This window comes from Hemiscyllium ocellatum, chromosome 13 (genome assembly GCF_020745735.1).
Source record: "Hemiscyllium ocellatum isolate sHemOce1 chromosome 13, sHemOce1.pat.X.cur, whole genome shotgun sequence".
NCBI lineage: Eukaryota > Metazoa > Chordata > Chondrichthyes > Orectolobiformes > Hemiscylliidae > Hemiscyllium > Hemiscyllium ocellatum.
Window position 1 is genome coordinate 55,418,429 of NC_083413.1, and position 26,497 is coordinate 55,444,925.

The following is a 26,497-nucleotide window of genomic DNA, read 5'->3' on the forward strand; positions in this document are numbered from 1 at the left end:
TCAAAGCGCACAACCTACCATAATTGTAGCACTGAAGGGCGCACGGTCAGAGATGTTGTCTTTTGAATGAGGTGCTAAAAACATCCTGTTTGCTTTCTTACCCGAATGCAAGACAATCCTGTACCTGGCAAACACCAAGAAAGTTCACCCTGACTTGGTCAATTTTTATCGTTAAAACATTAAAAATAGACAGACTGAGCTGTTTATTTCACTGCAGTTTGTGGGATGTTATTGCACACAAATTGACAGTTGCATTTCCTGCATTACGGTGACATGTCAAACCATTTAATTAGCTTTACTGCATACTGAAATAGTGAAAGCGGTCTTGCAAACACAAGCTCTTTACTCGGGAAGGCAAACACGAAATAAGACAGTGACATACATCTTTAATCTGGCACTTTTTTATTTTAAGAAGGTTTAATATAATTAGGAATTAGCCATATTCATAACCTCCATGATTCAGCAAATCTGCCGTAAAGAGCACATATAGAATTTTTAGTATTTGATATTGTAAACAGATTCCAGAAACATTATCTTAAAATCTTTGCACATGGAAACAACTCTTAACTTAATCCTTGGTAATAAGCAGATACTTTGCAAATACGTTTTAAATGGAAGTCTCAAAGGTTCAGCAGAAATGAAGTTACATATGTAAGGATGCACAACACTTGCCTACATTCTAATTCCAGATTGATCGAGATTATACAATATGTACTTATAATTCATGTCTCACTTGAGTTAAGCGAACAGGGAGCAAGTCATTACCTAGAAATTAATTTATTTACTTGACTTCAATCAATTCCAAGATTAAATGTTATTTTCAGAATAAGAGCATATTAACTGCTGGCAAGACTTGAAGCAGTTCTTGACATCTGAGTTTTGATGCTTCAGAGTATGGGAAAAGGTCAAAACTTAATGTATACTAAACCCCAGTAAATGCATCAGATGAGATATAACATATTTAATGTTACCATTATTATGAGCATATTAATCTGCTTAATATCAGGAAGGTTTCCTTCACTCATTCAATCATATCTGCTCCTTCACCGCCTGTGGCATCAACAGAAATATGAAGGTCGTCCAGCATCTCTGCTAAACTGATCCGAGGAGCACCATCGTCATCAGTATCACTTTCAACTGGAATTTTTGATGAATCTATGAATAAAAGTTGTTAAAATATAAGATCAAACTTGCATCATATTGTTAATTAATACATTTTGGGCGGCACGGTGGCACAGTGGCACAGTGGTTAGCACTGCTGCCTCACACTGCCAGAGATCCGGGTTCAATTCCCACCTCAGGCAACTGTGTGGAGTTTGCGCATTCTTCTGTGTCCTCCGGGTGCTCCGGTTTCCTCCCACAATCCAAAAATGTGCAGCTTAGGTGGATTGGCCACGCTAAGTTGGCCATAGTGTTAGGTGAAGGGGTAAATGTAGGGGAATGGGTCTGGGTGGGTTGCGCTTCGGCGGGTCGGTGTGGACTTGTTGGGCCAAAGGGTCTGTTTCCACACTGTAAGTAATCTAATCTAATCTAAGAATCATAGCAACAATTCTGCAGACTTGCAACAGATGAAAGTCTTTTTTTAAAAATATATGCATTCACTATTCGTACTTCAAGATGTAAGTTTCCAAGGGTCTGCGCAAAATTCCCAAGCAAATGATAGCACTCTAGTGCCATCTATGGGTATGTCCTGATAAACAATAGGCATTGCTTTCCATACTACCAGAAAACGGGACAGATTTCAAGATGTTATTTATCCACAACACTGAGTTAGAACAACAAAAATTCTACCATTCAGATTTGGGATGGATTGACAAAATGAAAATAAATTTCAGTGACATACTTCTCTTTTCCTTTATCATAATAACATTAATATCCTTTTAGGTCACTTTTTTTGCATGAATCTCAGTGGAACTCACCACGATAGATATTGACATTCTTCCTAATGATATCATCATCTTCAAGGTCTTCAAGGAATTCCAAGTATTGCCTACAATATACAGAAATGAGTTATTTCATATAAATGGGTGGATTTAATAACATAATATTTATGATTTTAAATGAGAAATATTGACGTATGAGCTTGTTCCACCATGGCAATTTTCAAAACAAATACGGTAACCTGTTGATTCTTGGACAGCATGAGATAAGGGCGACTATGAAAGCTGTCACATTGTAAAAAAAAGCTGAACTACTTCCTTCTACTCATTCCATTACTATTAGCACTATACGACACAGCTGATTCTCAGAAGAGAAGACTATTCAGCTCCTATAGATGTTTTGCCATGTAAATAACCATGGTTTATCTGTAACTTTTCTCTTCATTCTTTGATGCATTGTTGAGGACACTTGTTGCCCATCCCCAACTTCCTTCAATTAAGTGGCTTAAGGACATTGCAGAGGATAATTATATTAGTGAGCCAGACTTTTTGTTTAAACATTTGATGATAGGTTCATAGGCATGATTATGGAGAGAAGCTTTATATTTCTAGATTACATAATTGAATTTAAATTCCACAAACTGCCCTGGTGTATTTACACCTACATCCCCAGAACTGTGACCTGAGCCTCCATTGACATTACCACTATGTCACCATTTATCCACCACAATGTAGCCTGCCCACCTTTTCTGCATATATTTTGACATTCACACCTAATATTCCATTTCTCAAATTTCAGAAATTCCAACTCATCAAGATTAATTTTTGAATGGATTCCAGATGTCTACTTTCCTTCATGTAAAAGAAAAGAATTGCTTCAAACTTTTATAACTAAATGGGGCGGCACGCTGGCTCAGTGGTTAGCACTGCTACCTCACAGCGCCAGGGACCCAGGTTCGATTCCAGCCTTGGGTGACTGTCTTTATGGAGTTTGCACTTTCTCCCAGTGTCTGCATGGGTTTCCTCTGGGTGCTCCGGTTTCCTCCCACAGTCCAAAGATGTGCAGGTCAGGTGAATTGACCATTCTAAATTGCCCATAGTGTTAGGTGCATTAGTCAGAGGGAAATGGGTCTGGGTGGGTTACTTTTCAGAGGATCAGTGTGGACGCGTTGGGCCAAAAGGCCTGCTTCCACACTGTAAAGAATCTCATAGGGTCATAGAAATGTACAGCATGGAAACAGACCCTTCAGTCTTACCCATCCATGCCAACCAGATATCCCAACCTTATCTCGTCCCACCTGCCAGCCCCCGGCCCCATATCCCTCCAAACCCTTCCTATTCATGTACCCATCCAAATGCCTCTTAAATGTTGCAATTGTACCAGACTTCACCAGTTCCTCTGGCAGGTCCTTCCATACATGTACCACCCTCTGCGTGAAAAAGTTGCCCCTTAGATCTCTTTTATATCTTTCTCCTCTCACCCTAAACTTTTGCCCTCTAATTCTGGACTCCCCCACCCCAGGGAAAAGACTTTGTCTATTTATCTTATCCATGCCCCTCATGATTTTGTAAATCTCTATAAGGTCACCCCTCAGCCTTTGACGCTCCAGGGAAAACAGCCCCAGCCTGTTCAGCCTCTCCTTGTAGCTCAAATCCTCCAACCCTGGTAACATCCTTGTAAATCTTTTCTGAACCCTTTCAAGTTTCACAACATCTTCCCGATAGGAAGGAGACCAGAATTGCACGCAATATTGCAACAGTGGCCTAACCAATGTCCTGTACAGCCGCAACATAACCTCCCAACATCTGTACTCAATATTCTGACCAATAAAAGAAAGCATACCAAACGCCTTCTTCACTATCCTATCTACCTGCAACTCCAGAGGACACAGCTTAAAAATACGGGGTAGATCATTTAGCACAGCGATGAGGAGAAACTTCTTCACCCAGAGAGTGGTGGCTGTGTGGAATGCTCTGCCCCAGAGGGCAGTGGAGGCCCAGTCTCTGGATTCATTTAAGAAAGAGTTGGATAGAGCTCTCAAGGATAGTGGAATCAAGGGTTATGGAGATAAGGCAGGAACAGGATACTGATTAAGGATGATCAGCCATGATCACATTGAATGGTGGTGCACGCTCGAAGGGCAGAATGGCCTACTTCTGCACCTATTGTCTATTGTCCACTTTCAAGGAGCTATGAGCCTGCACTCCAAGGTCTCTTTGTTCAGCAATACTGTCTAGGACCTTACCATTAAGTGCATACGTCCAGCTAAGATTTGCTTTCCCAAAATGCAGTACCTCACATTTATCTGAATTAAACGCCATCTGCCACTTCTCAGCCCATTGGCCCATCTAGTCCAGATCCTGTTGTAATGTGAGGTAACCTTCTTCACTGTCCACTATACCTCCAATTTTTGGTATCATCTGCAAACTTACTAACTGTACCTCTTATTTTCACATCCAAATCATTTATGTAAATGACAAAAAGTAGACGACCCAGCACCGATCCTTGTAGCACTCCACTGGTCACGGGCCTCCAGTCTGAAAAATAACCCTCCTCCGCCACCCTCTGTCTTCTACCTTTGAGCCAGTTCCGTATCCAAATGGCTAGTTCTCCCTTTATTCCGTAAGATCTAACCTTGCTAACCAGTCTCCCATGGGGAACCTTGTCAAATGCCTTACTGAAGTCCACATAGATCACATCTACTGCTCTGCCCTCATCAACCTTCTTTGTTACTTCTTCAAAAAACTCAATCAAGTTTGTGAGGCATGATTTCCCACACATAAAGCCATGCTGACTATCCCTAATCAGTCCTTGCCTTTCCAAATACATGTACATCCTGTCCCTCAGGATTCCCTCCAACAACTTGCCCACCACTGATGTCAGGCTCACTGGTCTATAGTTCCCTGGCTTGCCCTTACTACCCTTCTTAAACAGTGGCACCACTTTAGCCAACCTCCAGTCTTCCGGCACCTCACCTGTGACTATCGATGATACAAATATCTCAGCAAGATGCCCAGCAATCACTTCTCTAGCTTCCCACAAAATTCTAGGCTACACCTGATTAGGTCTTAGGGATTTATCCACCTTTATTCGTTTCAAGACATCCAGCACTTCTTCGTCTGTAATATGGACATTTTGCAAGGTGTCACCCATCTATTTCGCTACTTTCTATATCTTCCATGTCCTTTTCCACAGTAAATACTGATGCAAAATACTTGTTTAGTATCTCCCCCATTTTCTGCTGCTCCACAAAAAAGCTGCCTTGCTGATCTTTGAGGGGCCCTATTCCCTCCCTGGTTATCCTTTTTTCCTTAATGTACTTGTAAAAACCCTTTGGATTCTCCTTAAGTGTATCTGCCAAAGCTATCTCATGTCCCCTCTTTTCCCTCCTGATTTCCCTCTTCAGCATACACCAACTGCCTTTATATTCTTAAGGATTCACTCGATCTATCCTGTCTATACCTTACATATGCTTCCTTCTTTTTCTTAACCAAACCCACAATTTCTTTAGTCATCCAGCATTCTCCATACCTCCCAGCCTTTCCTTTCATCCTAACAGGAATATGGTTTCTCTGGATTCTCGTCATCTCATTTCTGAAGGCTTCCCCCATTTTCCAGCATCCCATTTACCTGCGAACATCTGCCCCTAATCAGCTTTTGAAAGTTCTTGCCTAATACCGTCAAAATTGGCCTTTCTCCAATTTAGAATTTCAACGTTTAGACCTGGTCTATCTAACCTAAATCTAGCTGAATTTTCAAGATTATGCCCACGTTCTGGCTTTCCCCAAAGGCAACAGTACCTATACCTTTAAATCTCTTCCATTTTAATTCCCACTCAAATCATCCTTCAAACAGTTAGACTCAACGGAAAGCAAGTCAAATTTAGTAAACAGTTTAGCAAGGATGTGTCAGCATTGCAAACTCACCTTGGACAACACACCTATTTGAATACCATACTCAGCTAGGGTCTGAACAAAGTTCTCCTCAATAGCTAAACAATCCAGTCCCTTCAGATAAAAGCCAACAATGCATGAACCTTTTTGATTACTTCCACACTTAAAACCAGTTCAGTAGACAACAATCGCTATTGCTTTTTAGCTCCTAGTCTCCCACTAAGAAAACTTCTGAGAAGACATCTTCAAAATAAAATTTATTTTATTAGAAGTAAATCCATTCAGATCCTATTGTTTACTTTGCAATGCCAGAATGTAGCCAGTTTTCCATTTTGATAACAGATGCTTGATTATTTAACAAGTCTAGCATGCTTCATGACCTGTGAAAAAATGAACTAGCAAGATCTTCTTTATATACCATTATAATACATATGGATTTTGCAGGCAGTGACAAATTAACTGCACCTTTTGCTGATTTTGAAGAAAATTCCTCAAAAGATCTGATGACTTGATACGCTAATTTCCCTTTACCCAGTGCTGATATCAATTTGGCACCAAGGCAAGAGGTTCACAAAGCATGCAGCAGCTGTCATCAAGCAAGGTCAGCAACCAATCATAACTGTTTCAGGGACAGCAACACAAGTGATAAAAATCACAAAATTTTCAGTTTACTGTTACAGATAGCAAAATAAATGGGCGGGGCATACAGATGGGATTAAGATAGAAGCTGAAATGTCAAATAAACTTTTAAAAATCATTTAACGTTGGACTGATCACAATGGAGAAATTTGACTTTTAACAAATATTCACCTACTCTTCCAGGGCATTATGAACCTTAGTACCCTATTAAAAATCCAATGAAACTACATGCAACAAAGCGCAACGATGTCAAGCTATTTTACAGCAGGGCTAAGAGCTTTAAATAACAAACAACATTAGTTCAGTGACTCCTAATTGGTTTAATTCTGGGAGAGCTTAACGATCTGGAGAAGCTTAGAATCACTTGTCAGCAACTTCTGGATTCCAATATGTATTAGCACAACTTGCCACCAGTTTCACAACAACAAAATCTAGCTTTCATGTCATTATAACTGAAAAATTCGAAACTTTATGAATGGAAACTATTGTACATTTTTTTACTTCATCCAGATAAAATCATTTTTAAAATTGGCCTTAATAAATATCTAAACATGTCGCAATATAGCTCAAGGTTAGCACTGTATAGCACTTCTGTAAAGGAACTTTGCATGCATGTGTCCAATTATCTCTTAGAATTGAAATTCTTTCAAAAAATTAAACGGTGAATTTTACTGGTACAACTCTTGGGTTTCCAAAAGACAAAGCATGAATGATCTGACTTTGTACACACAGTAACAGCATAGTCAGGGCGTAACAAAAAATATCTTGCACATATATACATTCCAACAGGCAACATTTTCCAAAAAATGTTTGAGTTGGCCAATTTAGATTTGACACTGCAGCTTTAAGGAACACATTTTCATTTGTTTTAAAGTTACTTTGAAAGTAATAGCCCCATAAATATATTGTGATCTGACAAGAAAAACAAGACCATATTCAAACAAAAACAAACATTGCTGGAAAAGCTCAGCAGATCTTGCAGCATCTGTGGACAGAAATCAGTAACATTTACGATTGAGTGACCATACCTTTCATCATCTGTGCCCATGTCGTCATGATCCTTGTCCAATTCTTTAAGCTTCCAGTTCCTCCGATGTTGCCTCCTACCCCGGTCATAGCTCTTTTTAATCAATACCTGTAGGAAAATGGATTATAGATTAACAGACATTAACTAGTCAATTATTTATAGATATTCACATTGATCGATGTAACAAAACAGGACATAGGAACTGAAGTAGATCATTTAGCTGCTGAGCCTGTCCCATCATTCAATACAATTACAGCTGACTGAATATTCTAATGCTTTTTTTTTGAAAAAGAAATATTCATTCACATTTATATTCGTTCATTTAATAAATGGGCTAGTATTCATTGCTTATCCCAGAGGACAGTTAAGAGTCAACCACATTGTTGTGGATTTGGAGTTATATACTCTGGAGTAGGCCAGACCAGGTAAGGATGGCAGTTTCCTTCCTCAAAAGGACATTAGCGAGCCAGATGAGTTTTTCCAACAATTGACAATGGATTCACAGTCATCACTGGATTCTTGATTCCAGAATTTTATTGAATTTAAATTCCACCATCTGCCATGGCAGGATTCAAACTTGGGTCCCCAGAACATTACCTGAGTCTCTGAATTAATAATCCAGTGATAATAATACTAGGCCATCACCTCCCCAAAACATATGGCTATATAGCTCAAGGTTTTACCCACACCATCTCCTTAAGTCTACATGCCATTGGTAATCAGAAATCTATCCATCTCAACCTTAAACACACACACACACACACACACTCATTGACTGAGCTTTCATTGCCCTGTCTACGGTAAATAGTTCTTTATGAAATTTCTAGTACTTTACGCCACTAACTGATGCAAGGCTAACAGATCTGCAGTAACCAGGTTTCTCTCATGTGCTCTTTTTAAAAGTTAGGGGAGCATTTGCTATCTTCTAATCTGCAGAAATCATTCTAAATTGATAGAATTTTCCAAGATAATCATCAACACATCAAATATCTTTTTAGCCACCTCTTTCAACAGTCTGGGATGTAGATGAAAAATAAAAATATTCCACTTGAAAACCTTGAGTTAAAATCATTTAAGTAAAAGAACTGTGGATCCTAAAGATCTGAAACAAAACAGTGACTGAAATATTAACACTGCTTTCTCTCCACAGATTCTGCCAGACCTGTTGAGTTTCTCTAGCAATTTCTGTTTTTGTTTAAAGTCAGTTAGTTTATCTAAGTTCACTGAACTACAGCATGCTACAAACTACTCAAACTTTAATTGTTAGGAAAGGCTAAAAAAAAGTATCAATTGAACCACAACATACAAAAGTGTCCCTAAAATAATTTATAATTATGCAATAAAAAAAAGGAGAAAATGAAAACAAAAATAGTTGCACTAATGCCAATCAAAAAACAAGTCAAAGAAAACTGAGAAAGTAAATCGCATGTCCTCAACTGATGACCATAATGAGGACAATGTAAAGAACATAAAGTACACTAGACTGTTGGTCCAGATTGGCACAATATGCAAAAACTTCCTGCATAAAAAAATTTAAAGTAACCACACTATAGAATACTAAGAACAAGAAAATTATTACACTGAACTGTTGATATAATATTTTGAAATAAGAATAAATTTGGCACACAACTATTTGGAAACTAAATGGGTAGAACTTTTAATTTTGTTAAAAATGTTGAGATCCTCTCGCAATTCTTGGAGAGGAAGCAGAGTCAACGTTTCTGGTTCAGTGACCCTTCTTCAGATCAGTTCTGGAGAAGGGTCGCTGTGCCTGAAACGTTAATTGTTTTCTCTCCACAGATGCTGTCAGACCTGAATTTTTCCTAAACCAGAAACAGAAATTGCTGACTCCCAGCATCAACAGCTCTTTGTTTTTTTTCTTCTCACCTTCCTTCGAAAACAAAACATTTGTGCCAGCCAACTCTCATGGGTGTTTACTACTCACACAAAGAGCAGGACCAGTGCTATCTGCTTTTTATACTTATTCACATCGTGGAGAACACAAACCTCTAAACAACTAGTCTGATCATCCTTCAAGTATAGCCTGCCCTGCATTTGGTACAGTCTGTAGGTCACCATTCTTTCACTGTCACTGCATCAATATCCTAGAATTCCCTTAAACCGAAGCACAAGGACAATAGCAATTCATGAAGGTTCATCATTGCCCAGGGCTGAAAATAACTGCAACTTTGCCATATTCAAGAATAAAATAACTTTCAAATATTAACTGTAATGGTTTCTTCACATTTTAAAATGAGCACTAAATAAGGGAGAAACTAAATTAGTCAAAAGCTTTTGGATCAGAGTTTCAGAGTGGAGCATTTTCAGCATATTGTTCACTATTACCAGTATGATGTTTAATTTGTTAATAGGGATACACAGCCACTGAATAACTCCCATCACAACATTCAGTTTAAAAATACATTCACTTCCTTTATTCAAACAACTAAATTTTATCTTTAAAAGCTCCATGTTTACCAAAGTATTTATCTTCTTTTAAAATATTGCATGAGGATGTTTCTTACCACATCAGGAATATGTTGAGCATTCATTTTGTTCACACACTCATCATTGAGGTTTGAATTAACTAAATCAAACCTAGAAATTAAAAATAATATTATTCATATGTTTCAGCACCCATACACAAACAATTCAATCACCACTTAATTCAGCAAACAATAGCTTTCATACAACCATACATTTATTCTGAATACTTCCAGAGCTGCCTTAGCCATTTAAATTTGTTCAGCCATTGTGTTAATTTGCTATTCCCCATGAATATTATTACAACTGAAGTTGGAGGGGTGCAATGATTCCTTTCTAACCCCAATCCTCCAATGGACAACAAATTTTAAATTGAACCTAACTTGAGAGCGGCATGGTGGCTCAGTGGTTTGCACTGCTGCCTCATAGTAACAGGGACCGTCATTCGATTCCAGCCTCGGGCAACTGCCTGTATGGAGTTGCATGTTCTCCCCCCAGCTGTGTGGGTTTCCTCCTGGTGCTCCAGTTTCTTCCCACAGTCCAAAGATGTGCATGTTAGGTAGATTGCCATGCTAATTTGCCCATAGTATCCAGGGTTGTGTAGGTTAGGTGGGTTAACCATGGGAAATGCAAAGTTACTGGGATACGATAGGAGAGTGGACTTGGGTGGTATGCTTGATGACTTGATGAGCTGAATGGTTTGCTTCTACACTGTAGGGTTCTATGGTTCTGGTGATATGGGCAATTATAAAAAGGTTCTTGACTGTATCTCGTTTAGCATTAGAAACAATTCAGCCAGGTTGCTTTCATAAAGAATTTGCAGTTAATCACAGACAAAACTTAAATAAATACGCACAGAACATTATCAAATTGTGGGATCCAGATAGCTTGCACTGCAAGATCAAATCTAGAACATAACAGCCACAATATTTTAGGTGATTTAGGATGCCCTAAATTTTTTTTAAAATCTATTTTTCTAATCAACCTGTTCACAGATATTATTACACACATCTGGAGCAGGTGGGACTTGAACCTGGGCCTCCCAGACCAGGGTAGGGACATTACCTCCACACCACACAAAAGCTCCTGAAGCACTAAAATTTAAGTGAAAAACACAACTAAATGCACCTGAAAACAATTATGTTTGGAACTCATCAGAACTGCTTATGACTGTAGATGCTATTGATATGGGTGTAATTGAACAAAGACCTGTAGTTTCTTGTAACTTTAGTGAGTATAGGAGTCAGACAGAAAAGTAAAATTAAGCTAAGTTTATCCAGAATATTACTGACTGGTGGAGTAAGCTCAATACATAACATTATCCTTTTTAAAAATGTTTTTACAAATGAAATCGCTGACAGACTTCAGTGGTATTCACAACAACACCACTTAGTGGCCGTTGGACACCAATTACAGTTCAAGAGGCAACATTTGGTAAAGTACTAGTAGTTTTCCTATTCTAAATAATGGCATGACTGAAAAATAATAAAACATGAAGGAACACTGTTGATGGAAAACTCAACAGTTGCAAAATGTTTAATGTTAAATATTAAAAATGAGTTTAAAAGGTGCTTTACACTTCATGAATATAGATTAAAGTTAATGAATGTTAAATAAGTAACTTGTGAAAGAAACAATACATTCACAGATTTCAGCTTATGCACTTTAAAACATGCTTCACATTATATTGCAACAAAGAGAATTCACATCTTAACTCTTACAAATTCGCACAACTACACCAAAAAAAAACCCAAAAATCAACTTCCGTGGGCAAAATTCACACGTCTGCAATTTTAACTATAACTATTAAAATAAACTTTTCTTTAAAATATAGGAAATTACTGACCCCATCACCAGATCCCCGCAATTAAGCAAATGCCCCAAATGAGTACGGCAATGGTACTGTTGGTTAGTGTTCATCTCTGATGTTTTCTGTACCCAGACCTCAGCCAATGTGTGCTAGAATGAAAATTGAAAAAAAAAGTTATAAGCAAAATCAATGCGATAATTTGAATTCCCCTAGAATGTGGTAATTCTTTCCCCGAGAAGATAATTTTAGCTACAGGGAACAATAAAAAGGTACTGCAAACATGACATTTTCATATGTCACAGAAATCACAACCACAACTGTCACAAAGCAGGATGTTATTCAGCCCAATGTGTTTATACAATCTTCCACTGGCACTCAGTCATACAGCTCATTCATAATGTATTTTCCTCAAACCTTTGCACATTAGATGATTACATGAAGAAATGATGCCCTACTGAATGCCCTCAATTTAGTCTGCCTCTACCATCTATATTTCATATCCAAAAATGAATTGAAAGAAAGTGTTTTGCTCAAGTGAATGCAAAACACTTCAAAACTTGGCCCTCTCCCTTTCAATTTTCTTATGAGCATGAACAGTTTTCCCCTATCTACTCTATCCAGACTTCTCAAGAGTTTGAAAATGTCTATCAGATAGTCTTTTAGGCTTCTTCTCTACAACAACAATCTCAACCTCTATCTATCCTCGTGACTGAACTCTTTCATCCATGGAACCACTTTTGTAAATCTCTTCTTCACATTCTATTTACTCTTATTTATTTTTATATTTACTTGAACATATTCATGATTACAACAAAAAAATCAGAGGTAAGTCCCGCAAATGTTATGCAGCTGCAATAGTACAATATAAGAAAATGTATGAAAAGTTTGCTAATGGCATACAAAGCAACTGAACACATTTGCTACTTTTTGAAATAAATCATTAGACTCATGTGTTGCATTATAATACTGGAGCATTACTTTCCTGACTGCAGCGTAAAGAAGCTTCTCAAATGAAAGCAAAACACTACAGATGCTGGAGATCAAAAATCAAAACAAGGTAATGGAGAAAGAAACAAAGTTAATGCTTTGAGTCCAATATGCTCTTTTTTTAAAAACCATTCCCTATTCTCCAATGTGAACACCCAATTGCACTGAAGCACTGAATTTAAGGCAGACCTTGTATTATCGACATCTACTTGGATGCCATGAAACTGTTAAAAATAGCAAAGTATGATTTATAGAGGGCTACACATATAATACAATACATTCTGTATCTGCAAAACCATGAATTGCAAATTCGCCAGCTGCACCAAAAAAATAACAAAAATCAAATCATTGGCAAAAATCGTGCATCTGCGATTTTAAAGCCATTTTCAAAATGAGCTCTGCAATCGCAAATTTCATCATTCGCAAGCGTTCTCAAGAACAGAACCCTTGCAGATATACAGGAATGACTGCATAGATTTGTTCAATAGCAAAACTTCTCCAAGTAATTCCTGCATAATTTTATCATCAATCGGTGGTTTTGGTCGTTGTGGGGAGGGGACTCTCAATGCAATGTGAGAAAAAGTGTCTGATACATGTAAAAGACAGCAGAGCACAACGATTTTTTAAAATCCTTTTATTCCTCCAAGTGTTTGCTGACTCCAATGATCCGTCAATAATTACTGTGCATGCATACCTCAGAAAGCCAACTCCAAAACAAATTTGAGACACTACTTTGCTTGACACGGTTTTGAAAACACATATGCTTTCATTCAAATCTTCGCATTTTTGTGTATTTGCTAGCTTTTAATTGCTTTCTTAAAAAAATCTATGACATTTATCCCTTTTACCAAACATGCACTATGTCAGCAGATGCAGCCTTTCCTTAAAAAAATAGTGCTGACAATACAAAGGAAAACTCCACTTTTCCAAATGTTCCTTTCTGCAAAGAGATGTGGCTTTCTTAGATGCCAAATGGAAAGAAAATCACACCTTTTCAAAGGTGATCTCTTTACTTACTCTGGTGGATATTGTGCCTGCACCAGGAACACGCTTGCAGTCTCCAACTATGTCAATATCCATTACAATAAACTCCTCCAGCTGTCCAGGCTGATAGAGGCTGTAAAAGGGGTAGCGCCAATAAGTAGATCCATCAATTTCAGCAACTGCAAGTAATAATAAAAAGGTAAATTTCAATCTTAGCTATCGTATATTGTAACATGAGTTCAATTATGCCACATGGTCTGCCTGAAAGCTAGTCCTAGTCTCACTGTTTGACAATTCTTCATATGGAATTGTTTTCTTGTCAGCTTTTGTCAAGAATAGTTTGCCATTGTCTGTCAGTCGAGGCAAGACTAGGAGGCAGGTCCCAAGTCTATAATCAGCCAGCAGAAAAGAAAACTCAGTATTGATGTTATTCTCAACCACAATACAATACACCTATCTAGTCAACTGAACTAACCAAAAGAAAGTACAGCTAAATGAAATACAAAATAATGTAAAACAAAATAATTTGATACTTTAAAACTTTAAGCCACACAGTTGATTTGGAGCCCAAGGAAGTTGTTAATTTAACAAAAGATTCAGATGCCAAATTGAAAGAGAATAATGTTCGTTTTTGAGACCCAGTCAGTGGAGGTGTCAGAGTCAATGCTGATCATTTCTTCCACATATATCTTCCAGGAAATGATATTGAAAATTGAGACAGACTTGAGCTTACCCTAGATCAACAACATTTGGAGCAACTGTAATAACTATATAACTGAATGTGATCACTAACTCAGCACAAAGCACTGGATAAATACATGAGCTGAAAAGCTGGTAAGGTCCCAAAGCCACCTCATTAAGCACTAATGGCATATTTACTCAGAAACAACCATGAATTACACCTCATTGTGAGCAGTGTTTCAATTACGAACCACTTTTCACCACTTGGTTCACCCCATTCAATGCAATTGCAATGTTATGCTACATCAGTTTAAATTACTGTCAGCCAAACTACATTTCCCTTACAACAAATCTAATCCAACATACATAGATATTCAGGCTGAACCTTTGATTAGAAACTGTCAGAATTCCTTCATTGCATACAACTTTCAATTTCTTTTAAAACAGGTTGATGGGCTCAACCAATGAATCATTAATGCTGCATCGTGGTTCAACTCTGCAATAATTACAATTCTAGGGCAGGCACCAGCATATATATAAAACTTCTACTATGTATTAAAATTGGCCTTGTTCTGATCAGACTCTGGGATAAGATGAAAAAAAATTGTTAACTGTCAGTGTGTACCTGCAGCAGCAGTACATCTGTATATAAAACTTCACATGATCGACTTTAAATCAGTCACATTGACATTAAGTGAAAAGCTTTGGCATCGATGACCTGATTGTAGGATCGTAGCTCTACAAATTCAATTATCTCTATCAGTTTACATCAGGATAGAGACAAATAAAAACTGTCTCCCCACCGGAATGTCAAGAAACTAAGCCAACAATTTTACCAATAGTAAGAAAATGTATAAATCACAACGTGCACTTCGTTTCAAAGTCCACTCACTCCATATTCAAGGCGCATAGAATTAGGCCAGCCTAGGGTACATAATAGCTTACAACTCTCTTTAAAAAAGGAACATTTTTTCAGCCATTCTCTCATGGTTTCAAATCCTCCATTGTGGCCACAGCACAGAGGAGTGTCACAGCTGCTTACAAACATAACCTGCTGATTCTATCAGTATCAGCATGTAGACTCGCTAAAAGCAATCTTCTGTTCTACACTTCCACACATGGCTGCCCTTGAATGAAAAATATCTTGCTATGGAGATTTGCCAGTATATAGCACCTGTACAGATACAAAATATATAATGTCCCTGTGAAAGCTTTAATTTGAAGGTCAGAATTTAAGTACCAGCCAGAGCTTTCTGTTGAGATGGATCTTCAAGGGTTTCTTTTGCCAGTGCAAGGTCTTTGCTCCCTCGCAAATATTATAGTCACAGTGAGTTCAATAATTCATTAGCGAAGTCTTTTTTGTGATAACTATTAAGGGCACCAACATACAATCTCTAAGTTTCCGAATATACTGCAATTACCTAGACTATAACTCTTCTCTAACGTTAATAAAAAGGTAAATATGGGAACTCTAATTGATTACATCCCACATTAAATCTCAGCACCTGGGAGAAAGCAGATTATATTACCATCACCTTATTCAAGGAGAAAGTGAGGTCTGCAGATGCTGGAGAACAGAGCTGAAAATGTGTTGCTGGAAAAGCGCAGCAGGTCAGGCAGCATCCAAGGAGCAGGAGATTCGACGTTTCGGGCATAAACCTTCCTGAAGAAGGGCTTATGCCCGAAACGTCGAATCTCCTGCTCCATGGATGCTGCCTGACCTGCTGCGCTTTTCTAGCAACACATTTTCAGCCATCACCTTATTCCCCAACAAGAAAAGAAGATTGCACTGGATTAAGGCACAGAACTTCATCACAAATCCACTGTCACCTGCTAATTAGACCCACTAGTTAGTTTTGACAGAGAGAGCAATTTGAGAAAATTGCAGCTATCTTTTTTCCATATTTTTCATGTATTTCCACACCTCCCACTCCACCTTACCCCTTTCTCATGTGAAATATAAATACCCCCTCTCACTAATCTACAAGTTGTATTAGGTCTCAAATCTCCATCTGAAATTCAAGAGGGGATCAACTGACTTATAATGCTACAATTTTATTGAATTATAGGAACTAATCATATTTTGAAAAGTCAAATTTGAACTTATTCACTTATTCAGATTATTCTAATTTCCAGGTTATATCTCTGTACACTAAACCACTCAGTCAATTCAAACACCAATTCCAAACGGAGGTTAGCAAGCCACAAGACAAGCCAAAGTATTCCCAATAATTTACCACAGTGCTAAGATGTAAAAACAAATACCATCAATGATCTCTGCAATTTAAATTCTGTAGAATATAAATGCATGTAAACAAAATCATTTGCCAATTTGCAGCACAAATTGCAGGCAGAAGTACTGCAGAAACTTACTCTGCAAGCTGTTAGGATCAATGAGGTGTATTGTACTAGTCACCCGAACACACACACAGATCTGACTTATGTTTCCAAGGCTGTGTGCTAGTCGTAATGGCAAGCATACCAAATTGTCCTGTGAAAAAAAAGGAGAAATTTAAATTAAACCTTTGTTCTGAAATGTTTAGTGAATCATTTCAATTTTTCTTCATTATTCACCACAATCGAAACTGAGTTACTAAATATATCTTATGTTATAACCACAAATGCAATTTTCTCCCCAATATACAGAATTGTATTCATGAACTCTGATTAATCTTTCCTTTAAAAAAACTGTTTTATAATTTTCTGCTAGAGCTATTGATCAGTACACACTGGCAATCATACAAACTAAATGATTTCTAAATGTAACCTAGGAAGTGCACGTTCAGATTGAACAATTGCTAGAAATCAACTATGTGACAATGGAAAAATGTATTCCCCACACACTTTGCATATCCAGTAAAAGAACAAACATCTTAGACATGAGTAATCTATTATAGCACTAACATACTATACTAAATTTTATGAACAGTTGTAACATATTACAGTAACATTATTCATAGATATTTACACTCATTCATGAGATGTGGGCTTCATTGGCTAGGCAGCGTTTATTGCCTGCCCCTAATTGTCCTTGAGGTAATCATGGTGAGCTGCCCTTGATCGTTGCAAGGTATTTAGTGCAGGTACACCCTCAACGCTGTTAGGCAGGAAGTTCCAGGGTTTTGACACAGGGATATTGAAGGAACAGCAATCTATTTCTGAGTCAGGATACTGTGTAGTTTCATAGAATTGCTACATTGTAGAAGCAGGCTAATCAGCCCATTAAGTTCACACAACCCTCCCTGAAGAGCATCCCACCCAGACACGACACCCCACCCTATCCATACAATCCTGCATTTCCCATGGCCAATCCATATAGCCTGCACATCCCTGGACACTACAGGCAATTTATAGAGTGAAACAGCATAGAAACAGACCCTTTTGGTCCAACCAGTTCAAGTAAACTGTATTCCAAAACTAAGTTAATTACACCTGCCTGCAACTTGGATCCATATCCCTTCAAACATTTCTTATTCATGTACTTATCCAAATCTCTTGTAAATGCTGTAGCTAAACCTGCATTCACCACGTCCTCTGGAAGTTTATTCCACATACAAATAATAGTGTTAAAAAATGCTCATCTTTTTAAAAATCTTTCTCCCCCCATCTTAAAAATATGCTCGCCAGGCTTGAAATCTCCCATCCTAGGGAAAAGACACCTGCCATTCACCTTACCTATATCCTTCAAGATCATTATCTTCTACGCTTCAGTGTAAAATGTCTCAGCCTACCCAGCATCTCGTTGTAATTCAAACTCTCCATTCACAGTAACATCCTTCTAAATCTTTTCTGAACCAGCTCCAGCTTAATGATATCCTTCCTATAACAGGGTGACCAGGACTGGACACAGTACTTCAGAAGAGGCCTCACCAACATCCTGTACAATCTCAATATGACGTTCCAACTCTCATACTCAAAGGTCTGAGCAGTGAAGGCAAACGTGCTAAATGTCTTCTTAACCACCCTGTCTAGATGTGACACAAACTTCAAGAGAATTAGATACCCGAACCCCTAGGTCTCGCTGTTCTACCCTACCATTAATTTATATAAATCCTGCTGTTGTTTGTTTTACCAAAGTGCAATATCTCATTTATCCAAATTAAACTCCATTGCCACTCCTCAGCCCATTAACCCAACTGATCAAGATCATTTTGTAATCTGAGATGAGCTCCTTCACTGTCCAATCTACCACCACTTCTGGTGTTACCCACAAATTATTAACCATGCCTTCTATACTCTCATCTGAATCATTTATATAAATGACTGTTACGACATGACAGTGAACCTTTCTGCTAATTAAACCAAACATCCAGAAAAGCTCACCTCACCTCGTAATCTGCTAAAGTATGAGTGACAAAGAACTCCCCTAAAAGGCATAATTTAAAGAAAAAAAAAATCAATTAATTCTTTAACTCTTAAAGTGAACATTAAACAACAACTATTTACAACTCTAAGCCTCCTTTCTCCTAACTGCTTGTTATCTGCCTCCAACTCTATAACAATACACTGTTCCAATTAACACTCCTCTAAAATTACATCAACATAATTTTCAAAATCCTACAGTGGCTGTCGACTCCGGCTGTAAACTCCCTGGGTCATCTTCGGTCTTTTGCTGTAAAGATGTTTCACATGAAAAAAGATACCTTTGATAGATAGTATTTTGCTAGCAGTTACTCTGGCAATGGCAGTTGGTTGCTCTCTCCGGCTAACTCTTAAAATGCCTGCTTCTTTACACCACAAAGATCAGATCATGTCATTGGTTTGATGTTATCAAAAACAATAGATTCAAGATTGATTGAGTTTTAGTATCCTGGGGCATAATTTAAACTCATTGATTAGATTTGAATGGTGGCCAAAACAACTGAGGTATCTTGTTTACAGCCAAATGTTACATATTTTCAATTTTCCAGTACACTCTGACAGCTAGTCAGTCACAAGACAGGTGCCTGCAAGCTCTCAGTGCAAAGCAGCCTTCACTCTCTCAAAAGGTACAATACATGCCTTCAACTTCATAACAATGACAAACAAAGTGGATCCAGCGTCGATTCCTATAGAATATCACTGGTATCAGGCCTCACCTCCAAGAAAACAATCCTCCACCATCACTTTGTCTACTGCCATTAAGACAATTTTGTATCCAATTATGATGGCCAATTCACCTAATCTGCATATCTTTGGATTGAGAGGAAACCTACATAGACATGGGGAGAATGTGCAAATTGCACAGAAACAATTATCCAAACCCAGGTCCCTGGCACTTTGACGCAGCAGTGCTATGATTCTATGAGTTAAAATAGCGTGGGGCTTGGACATAATCTGCAAGTAATGGTATTCCCATATACCTGCTGCCCTTTCCCTTCTTGTGGGTTGTGGTTGAGAAGAAACAATGCAGCCCTGGTGAATTTCTGCAGTGTATCTTGTAAATGGTGCACTCTGCTGCCATGAAGCATCAATAGTGAAAAGACTAAATATTTGTGGATGTGATGCCAACAAGAAGAGCTGCTTTGTTTAAATGATATTATGTTTCTTGAATTTTGCTCAGAGTGGACTCATCCAGGCAAGTGGAGAATATTTCATCACACTCCTGACATGTACCTTGAAGATGGTGGGCAAGTATTGGGGAAGTCAGAGAGTTATTTACTGCAGGATTAGCCTCTGATGTACTCTTTTAGCCACAGTAGCTAGTGCAGATTACTTCTGGAAAATGGAAACCTCAGGATGTTAATAGTAGGAAATTCTGTGACAGTGATGCCAATGAATGCCATGGGCCAATTCTTGGATTATTAGAGATGGTAACTGCCTGGCACTTGTATGGCATGCATGTTACTTAATTAAATATGGTGCAGGTATTGCTGCCTCAGTGTCCGAACAACTGCAAATGGTGCTGATTACTGTGAAAAAAGTAAACATCCCCACTTCTGACCTTATGATAGAGGGGTTATTGATGAAACAGCTGAAAATGGTTGGGTATAAGACCCTACCCTGAAGAACTCTTGCAATGACCTCCAACAGCACAGATAACTGACCTTAATCTGCCGCAATCAACTTCCTTGACTCCAACACGTAAAATTTTCCCTTGATTCTAACTGACTCCAGTTCTCCTTGGGCACCTTGATGCCACACTCAGTCAAATGCTGCCTGGGTATTGAGCAGTCACTCTCACCTCATTTCCATAAGTTCAGCTCTTTTACTCATGTTTGAGCCAGGACTACAGTGAGCTCAGGAGTTGAGCAGCCTTGGCAAAACTCAGAGTTTTACAGCTAAGCAAATGTTGCTGGATACTGTTGATGACCCCTTCTATTATTTACCGATAATCAAGAGTCGGCAGATTTGTCCTGATTGTATATACAGGACATACCTGAACAATTTAACCACACTATGGCACAGATATCAATGCTGAACCTGTTTGGGACAGCCTGTTAGGGGTACGGCAAGTTCTTTGTAGTATTCAGTGCCTCAGCCATTACATGGTATCACCTGGAGTAAATCAATTTGACTGAAGGTGGTCAAGATGGATTACCCACTCAGCACCTCTGAATAAACATTGTTACAGTTGCTTCAACCTAGTCACTGGGGTCGATCATATAGGATGGGTCATTTGTGGAACCTCCTTCTCTAGTGAATTGAGATATGGCAGGACTGTAGACCTTAGACCTGATCCATTAACTGTGGGATCACTTAGCTCAATCATTTGCTGCTTATGTTGTCTGGCATGCAAGGAGTCCTATGTTGTAGCTTCACCAGTTTGACCGCTAATATTTAAAATGTCTGCATGTCCATCCACACTTCACCAAACCAGAGCTGATCTCCTGACATGATGGCAATGGTACAGTGGGGGATGCCAACCCATAAAGTAACACATTATGTTATGTAGAACACAACTGCTGACTGCCCATAGGGCCAGTTACCAGATCTGTTTGAAATCTATCCCATTTAGCACAGCAGTAGTGCTTTCACACACAATGGAGGGCAACATTCCCTCTAAGCTACACAGCTGTGCATGCAGATCCTCAAAGGTTCAGAGGTTCATGCAGTTGCTTAGAAAATTATGGCAACACTAGAGGGCATCCTCAATGAGAAGGTGCGACTTCATCCTGACAAGGTCTGCATAGCGGTAAATCCTAAATGATATTGTAATGGGCTGATGCACATGCACAGACAGATTGATGAGGATAAGTCAAGTATGTTTTTTCCTCCTGATGGTTCCTTCACCATATCCTGCAGAAATAGTCTAGCAGATATTTCCTTTAGGACTCAACCAGCTAGGTTAGAATTGGTGCTGCAAAGCCACTCCCAGTGGTGGACATCAAAGTCCCCAATACATTTTGTATCCTTACTAATACTAACGCTTCATGAGCTACAGGGTGAGCTGAAAGGGGAGGGTGGGGGAGAACAGGTAAAATTGTAAGGTACAATTACATGAGTAACACCGTGTCAGTCTGTTTGCTTGTGTGGTCTGAGACACATCTCCCTAATTTTGGCACTAGCCCTTAGGGTCAAAAAGACCAGAATTTGTCATTGTCAAGGGCAATGTCAGGTAAGCTTTCCTTCTCTTCTTGAGACCTGTTAGCAGTTCAATGGTCATTTCAGAGGGCAGTTAAAAGTCAACCATATTCCTGTGGGCAAAAACCACACGTAGGCCAAGCTGAGTGAGTACAGAGGAACCTCAATTATCCGATCAAATTGGGCGGGCACTATTTCGTTCAGATAATTGATTCGATGCCTTTCCTCTAGGGTTCAGAGTTTTCTGAAGTTTCCTTTTTCCTCGTTCTGCATGCCTTGCTCTCTCTCTCTGTCCGTCTCAGGGATTGTTTCGAAGCAGGCAGCATCCAAGGAGCAGGAGAATCGACGTTTCCGGCATACGCCCTTCATCAGGAATTGCCGAAACATCAATTCTCCTGCTCCTGACATACTGTGCTTTTCCAGCACCACACTCTTGACTCTGAACTCCAGCATCTGCAGTCCTCACTTTCTCCTTCATTTCTGAGCAGAGACACACACGTGTGTGTAAGGGACCAGCAGCATTGCTGAAGCCTCCTGCCACCCACCTCCCATCAGTTCAATGGGATTGGCATAGCAAGCACTTACTAAGTTCACTCCTCCATTTAGGAGACTTAGCAACAGCACACCGCACATGAGCCTCCGCCCCCATCCCCAACCACAAACCCATCCAAATCCACCCCCGCCGGTTTGCTCCCCCCCAACCCTGCCATCCCATCTGCACCCCCACTACCATGCTTCCCCCGTCCCAGTCAGCCCCCATGAGCCCCCATCTGCCTGCCCCACCCCCACACCCCTGCATAGAACCCCAAGTGAAAGTGTGGGAGGAGAGAGAGAGAGGATGGGCGGTCAGTCAGTCATTTGGAGATGGTGCCTGGGCTCCCATCAATGTCCAGGACTGTTCTTGGCAGCATTTCATTAAACTAAGTTCATTTTTAATCATTACAAACAAAAGACATGATCAGTGTTAAATGATGTAATGTTTCTATCGGGACCTTGAGATCTTCTTCAGTTAATCCGAAATTTGAATAATTGATATTCAGATAACCGAGGTTCCTCTGTACACCAAATCTCATTCCCTCAAGGGTATTAGTGAATCTGACGGATTTTTATAACAATTATTGTACACAATGACTTTTACGTTTTTTAAATAAGTGTTTTTTTTTTAAAATTCAAATTCCGCCAGCTGTGGTGGGATTCAAACCCAGGTCTCCAGAGAATGACCCAAGTCTTTGGATTACTAGTTCAGCAACAGTACCACAATGTTAATTGCTTCCCCATCAACTAAATCACTACTTTTATGATTTTTTTTTAAATGATTTTTCTAAAATGACTGGTACACAGCTGTGTGAATTCTGTTTCTATGTCAAAAACCATGCTCTACAATGTAACATGAAGAGTTAGTCTTTTCATATGGCAACTTCTCAGAGATTGAAACACCTGTTCACATTTTACCTTTTTCTTGGGAAATCGCCCAAATAAGCATCCACACATACAAACATTAAATCAGTAAGAGTATTAAAATTCCTTTTTCACATCAGCGGCTCAATTTTTGCTTTAAACAATGTTGCTCACCTTACAAACAGGAACAATTTCCACAGAGAATGTACTTTTGTAATTATAACTGTTAGAGTGGACATCGTGGGAGATTAGACGTTGAGATGCCTTGTACCTTGAAAACACACAAACATAAACACAAACATTTTTCATGGAATAAATTCTCATTATGCACTGTATTAAATCTTTGAGACAGACAGCCTCATCCAAGAATGTGCAAAGTTTCTAGTACTGGATCTGCATATACGGCAACTTTCAAGTGGCATGACCTGTAATACATGATATGAGGTGGCATGGTATACTGATGATCTGTCATTACCATTGTGATATTTAGATTAGCTTCGAATGCATTAGGACAAGATGTGGGTCCTATAAGTATTTAGGAATTCGATGAACTACTCATGGCACCTGATATCTTTACATAATCACATTACAATCATAGGCACTTGCTTCTTGGGCTCCAGCTCAGCAATTTGAAAGCACTGCTCAGCAAGATGGAGAATGTGCACATTGTCTCTTTACGTCATATCCCATGATATGGTGATGACATTATAAACATGTTCCTTAAAGGTCTTACAACAGATGTGCAATGTACATAAGACTCCATCTTTCTTTTTCCAAAGAAATCCAAATTAGATATACATCATTGCACATGGACAAGAGTTGTCAATTCAAGAATTACACAGAAAGAAGAGTTAACAAGGTTGATAATTCAAATGTCAATATAATGTCTGAGGTTTGACAACCCATCTTGATCTGATGATCGTACATCCATAAAAAAAAGAGTTATTGTCAGTTGCTCTTGGTTGAGCTTTAGCGGTCTTCTGGTCACTGCTGCCTAGTTTCATCCGTACATTCACAGTCATCACACCTTTCTGCTTTGCTCTCTGTGCGCACAATTGGCATGCTTTACATTGGTCTGAGCTTACTTCTGTTCCTTCATTATGTAGTTTCATGTTTGGAAATGACTTCATATGACTTGGGTTGATTCTGTATCTCAGGAACTTTGACTGGTATCCAGGTATTTGTTATTGGATTTCTGACATGCACTGTCCGACTAGTGCATTCTTGTGGTAGTTCTTTACCGTCTCACTGCTCACAAAACTGTTTCACTCTCCTCTGTCTTTTATGAGGAAAGGTCCTGCAAGTCTTTCATTCTCACCATCATAAGTGCGATGTAAACCTCAAGTATGGTTACATAATAAATCTGTGCACACTCGTAGTCTTACCACTATGAGATCATTGCCATCTATCGGGTAGAGGATTTAGGGAAGCAAAGCTCATTTTGCATATTGGTACTGCAATGTGCTTGTGTCACTGCACCAAGTTAATGATCCATCACAGCTGTGAAATTGTCTTTTGTAAGTTACACCATGGAGCATCACTTGTTGTGATACCTGTCTTTTAAAAATCATGTTAGTAATATGTTGACACTAGTGCTTGGGACAAAGGGTGTGAGCGGTTGAGAAGCCACTAGCAGGTAGAAGAATTTAACACTGCCGCCCCAGTTTAAGAATGGTTCCTCTCTAGTCAAATTGAAGACCATCCATTTTATCTTTCCTGTAACAATTGTTGCAATTGACTTTTAACTAACTCAAAGATATTTTTAAAGTTAATTGGCCACATTGTGTCTCTTATAAACCATTCGATGCAGCAGTCATCTTTTTCTAGATGCTATGTACTAGGCAGCAGAAGAGTCATAAGTATAATCTCAAAAACAGAATCTGAGAACAAAGATTACTAAATTGCCTTTCCTGTTAATATGACAATATGAAAGGCTTGGCCATCTTCCAAAGGTTGTTTTTAAGGTTTGTTGGCTGCTCACCTCATTGATAAGTTTGCATCCTTTTGGACACTTTGCGTGCTGCCAACATTGTGATACTGCAATATCTTGTTGATCACCTGGCTAAACTTTACAAACAGACTTTCTACACATTCCTAGTGTCTTTTCGTGCCACTTATGTTTTTTGTAAGTGAGAGAAAATTCCAGGTGACTTATGGTACGATAAGCTACATCCATGACAGATATTCTTGAATTGGTGCACTTTGCTGACCGGAACAGCAGTGTTGACTGCACCCAAATCATATAATTGATATTATCCTACACGATGGCTTCATGCTGAATTCCATCATCAAGCAAGGCATTGACAGTAAAACGTTTTTGCTTAACTAAAAGCTTTCCTGAAAGCTTTGATCAGAGTAGAGGCAATGACCAATTCGATTAACTTCACTAAAGAATTGTTCTTCAGAAATATCACACGTGTCCTTCCCTTGACATCTGGGAAAAATCATCAATATACTTTTGGAGGTTTCAGTCTTTACACTATGAGTTGCAATCTATTAATCTAGAAGTTGATTCATACCTGGAGTTGATCCACAAGTATACTCCAGACCTTCTCTGGCTCTTTATCCTCCTCAAAAATACCTGGTATGTTTATTTGGGGAAAACCCTTCTCACCAAAAGTAAGTAACATATTAAGAGACATCCTCTCAAGATCATTTATGACAATCAACAAAGTAAAGCGGCATATGTTGCTCAAATAGCTATTCATTGAAGATATCACTTGCTGCCCATCCGCAGTCAAATACTGGCCTTCTGTTTTTTGTTGAAAGTCTGTGACTGTTCTATTGAAGTATAATGCATGGTGTGTTTAATTCCTTTTATTTAAACGGTTTCCTGTTCTGACTTTTCATTTTTCCTTTAGCTTCTATTTAACTCAGTTATGACCCCTTCAAGAAGTTTAGCTCAGCATGAATCTGACTTTTTAAGAATAAAGACCTGTAGGAGCAGGTTTCAGCCATTAGAGGGAGCTCGCACAAAATAAGAAGCAATGACATCACAATAGCCTTGGTACCGAACTAAAGGAGACAATATGGCAGAACCAATCGATCACTGCACACAGATAAGCTGCTCCACATCAGAAAATCAATTTTTAATGATTAAGAACATATTATTCCCCAAACAGGTCTGTGTAGTTAAACTGGAAATATTCTTTGACTGCCAATATTATTTCTGAACTTGTAAGAAGTCTTTTGGTTGACGATTTGACTTTT

General features: G+C 38.8%; 1 protein-coding gene across 2 annotated transcripts in view; it reads right to left on the reverse strand.

Annotated features, from left to right (window-relative positions):
- Positions 1–419: 419 nt before the first annotated feature.
- Positions 420–26,497, reverse strand: part of nmd3 (NMD3 ribosome export adaptor) — a 64,414-nt gene continuing 38,336 nt past the window's right edge. The window contains exons 9-16 of one of the 2 annotated variants that reach the window (XM_060834184.1): positions 23,462–23,558; positions 16,760–16,877; positions 13,739–13,884; positions 11,771–11,883; positions 9,966–10,038; positions 7,442–7,548; positions 1,920–1,990; positions 420–1,155 (exon numbers count right to left, since the gene is read on the reverse strand). In XM_060834184.1, the coding sequence (XP_060690167.1) occupies positions 1,022–1,155; positions 1,920–1,990; positions 7,442–7,548; positions 9,966–10,038; positions 11,771–11,883; positions 13,739–13,884; positions 16,760–16,877; positions 23,462–23,558 (859 nt within the window). In that variant the 3' untranslated portion in view covers positions 420–1,021. The remainder of the gene's footprint in view (positions 1,156–1,919; positions 1,991–7,441; positions 7,549–9,965; positions 10,039–11,770; positions 11,884–13,738; positions 13,885–16,759; positions 16,878–23,461; positions 23,559–26,497) is intronic. The other variant, XM_060834183.1, reaches the window with a different exon arrangement.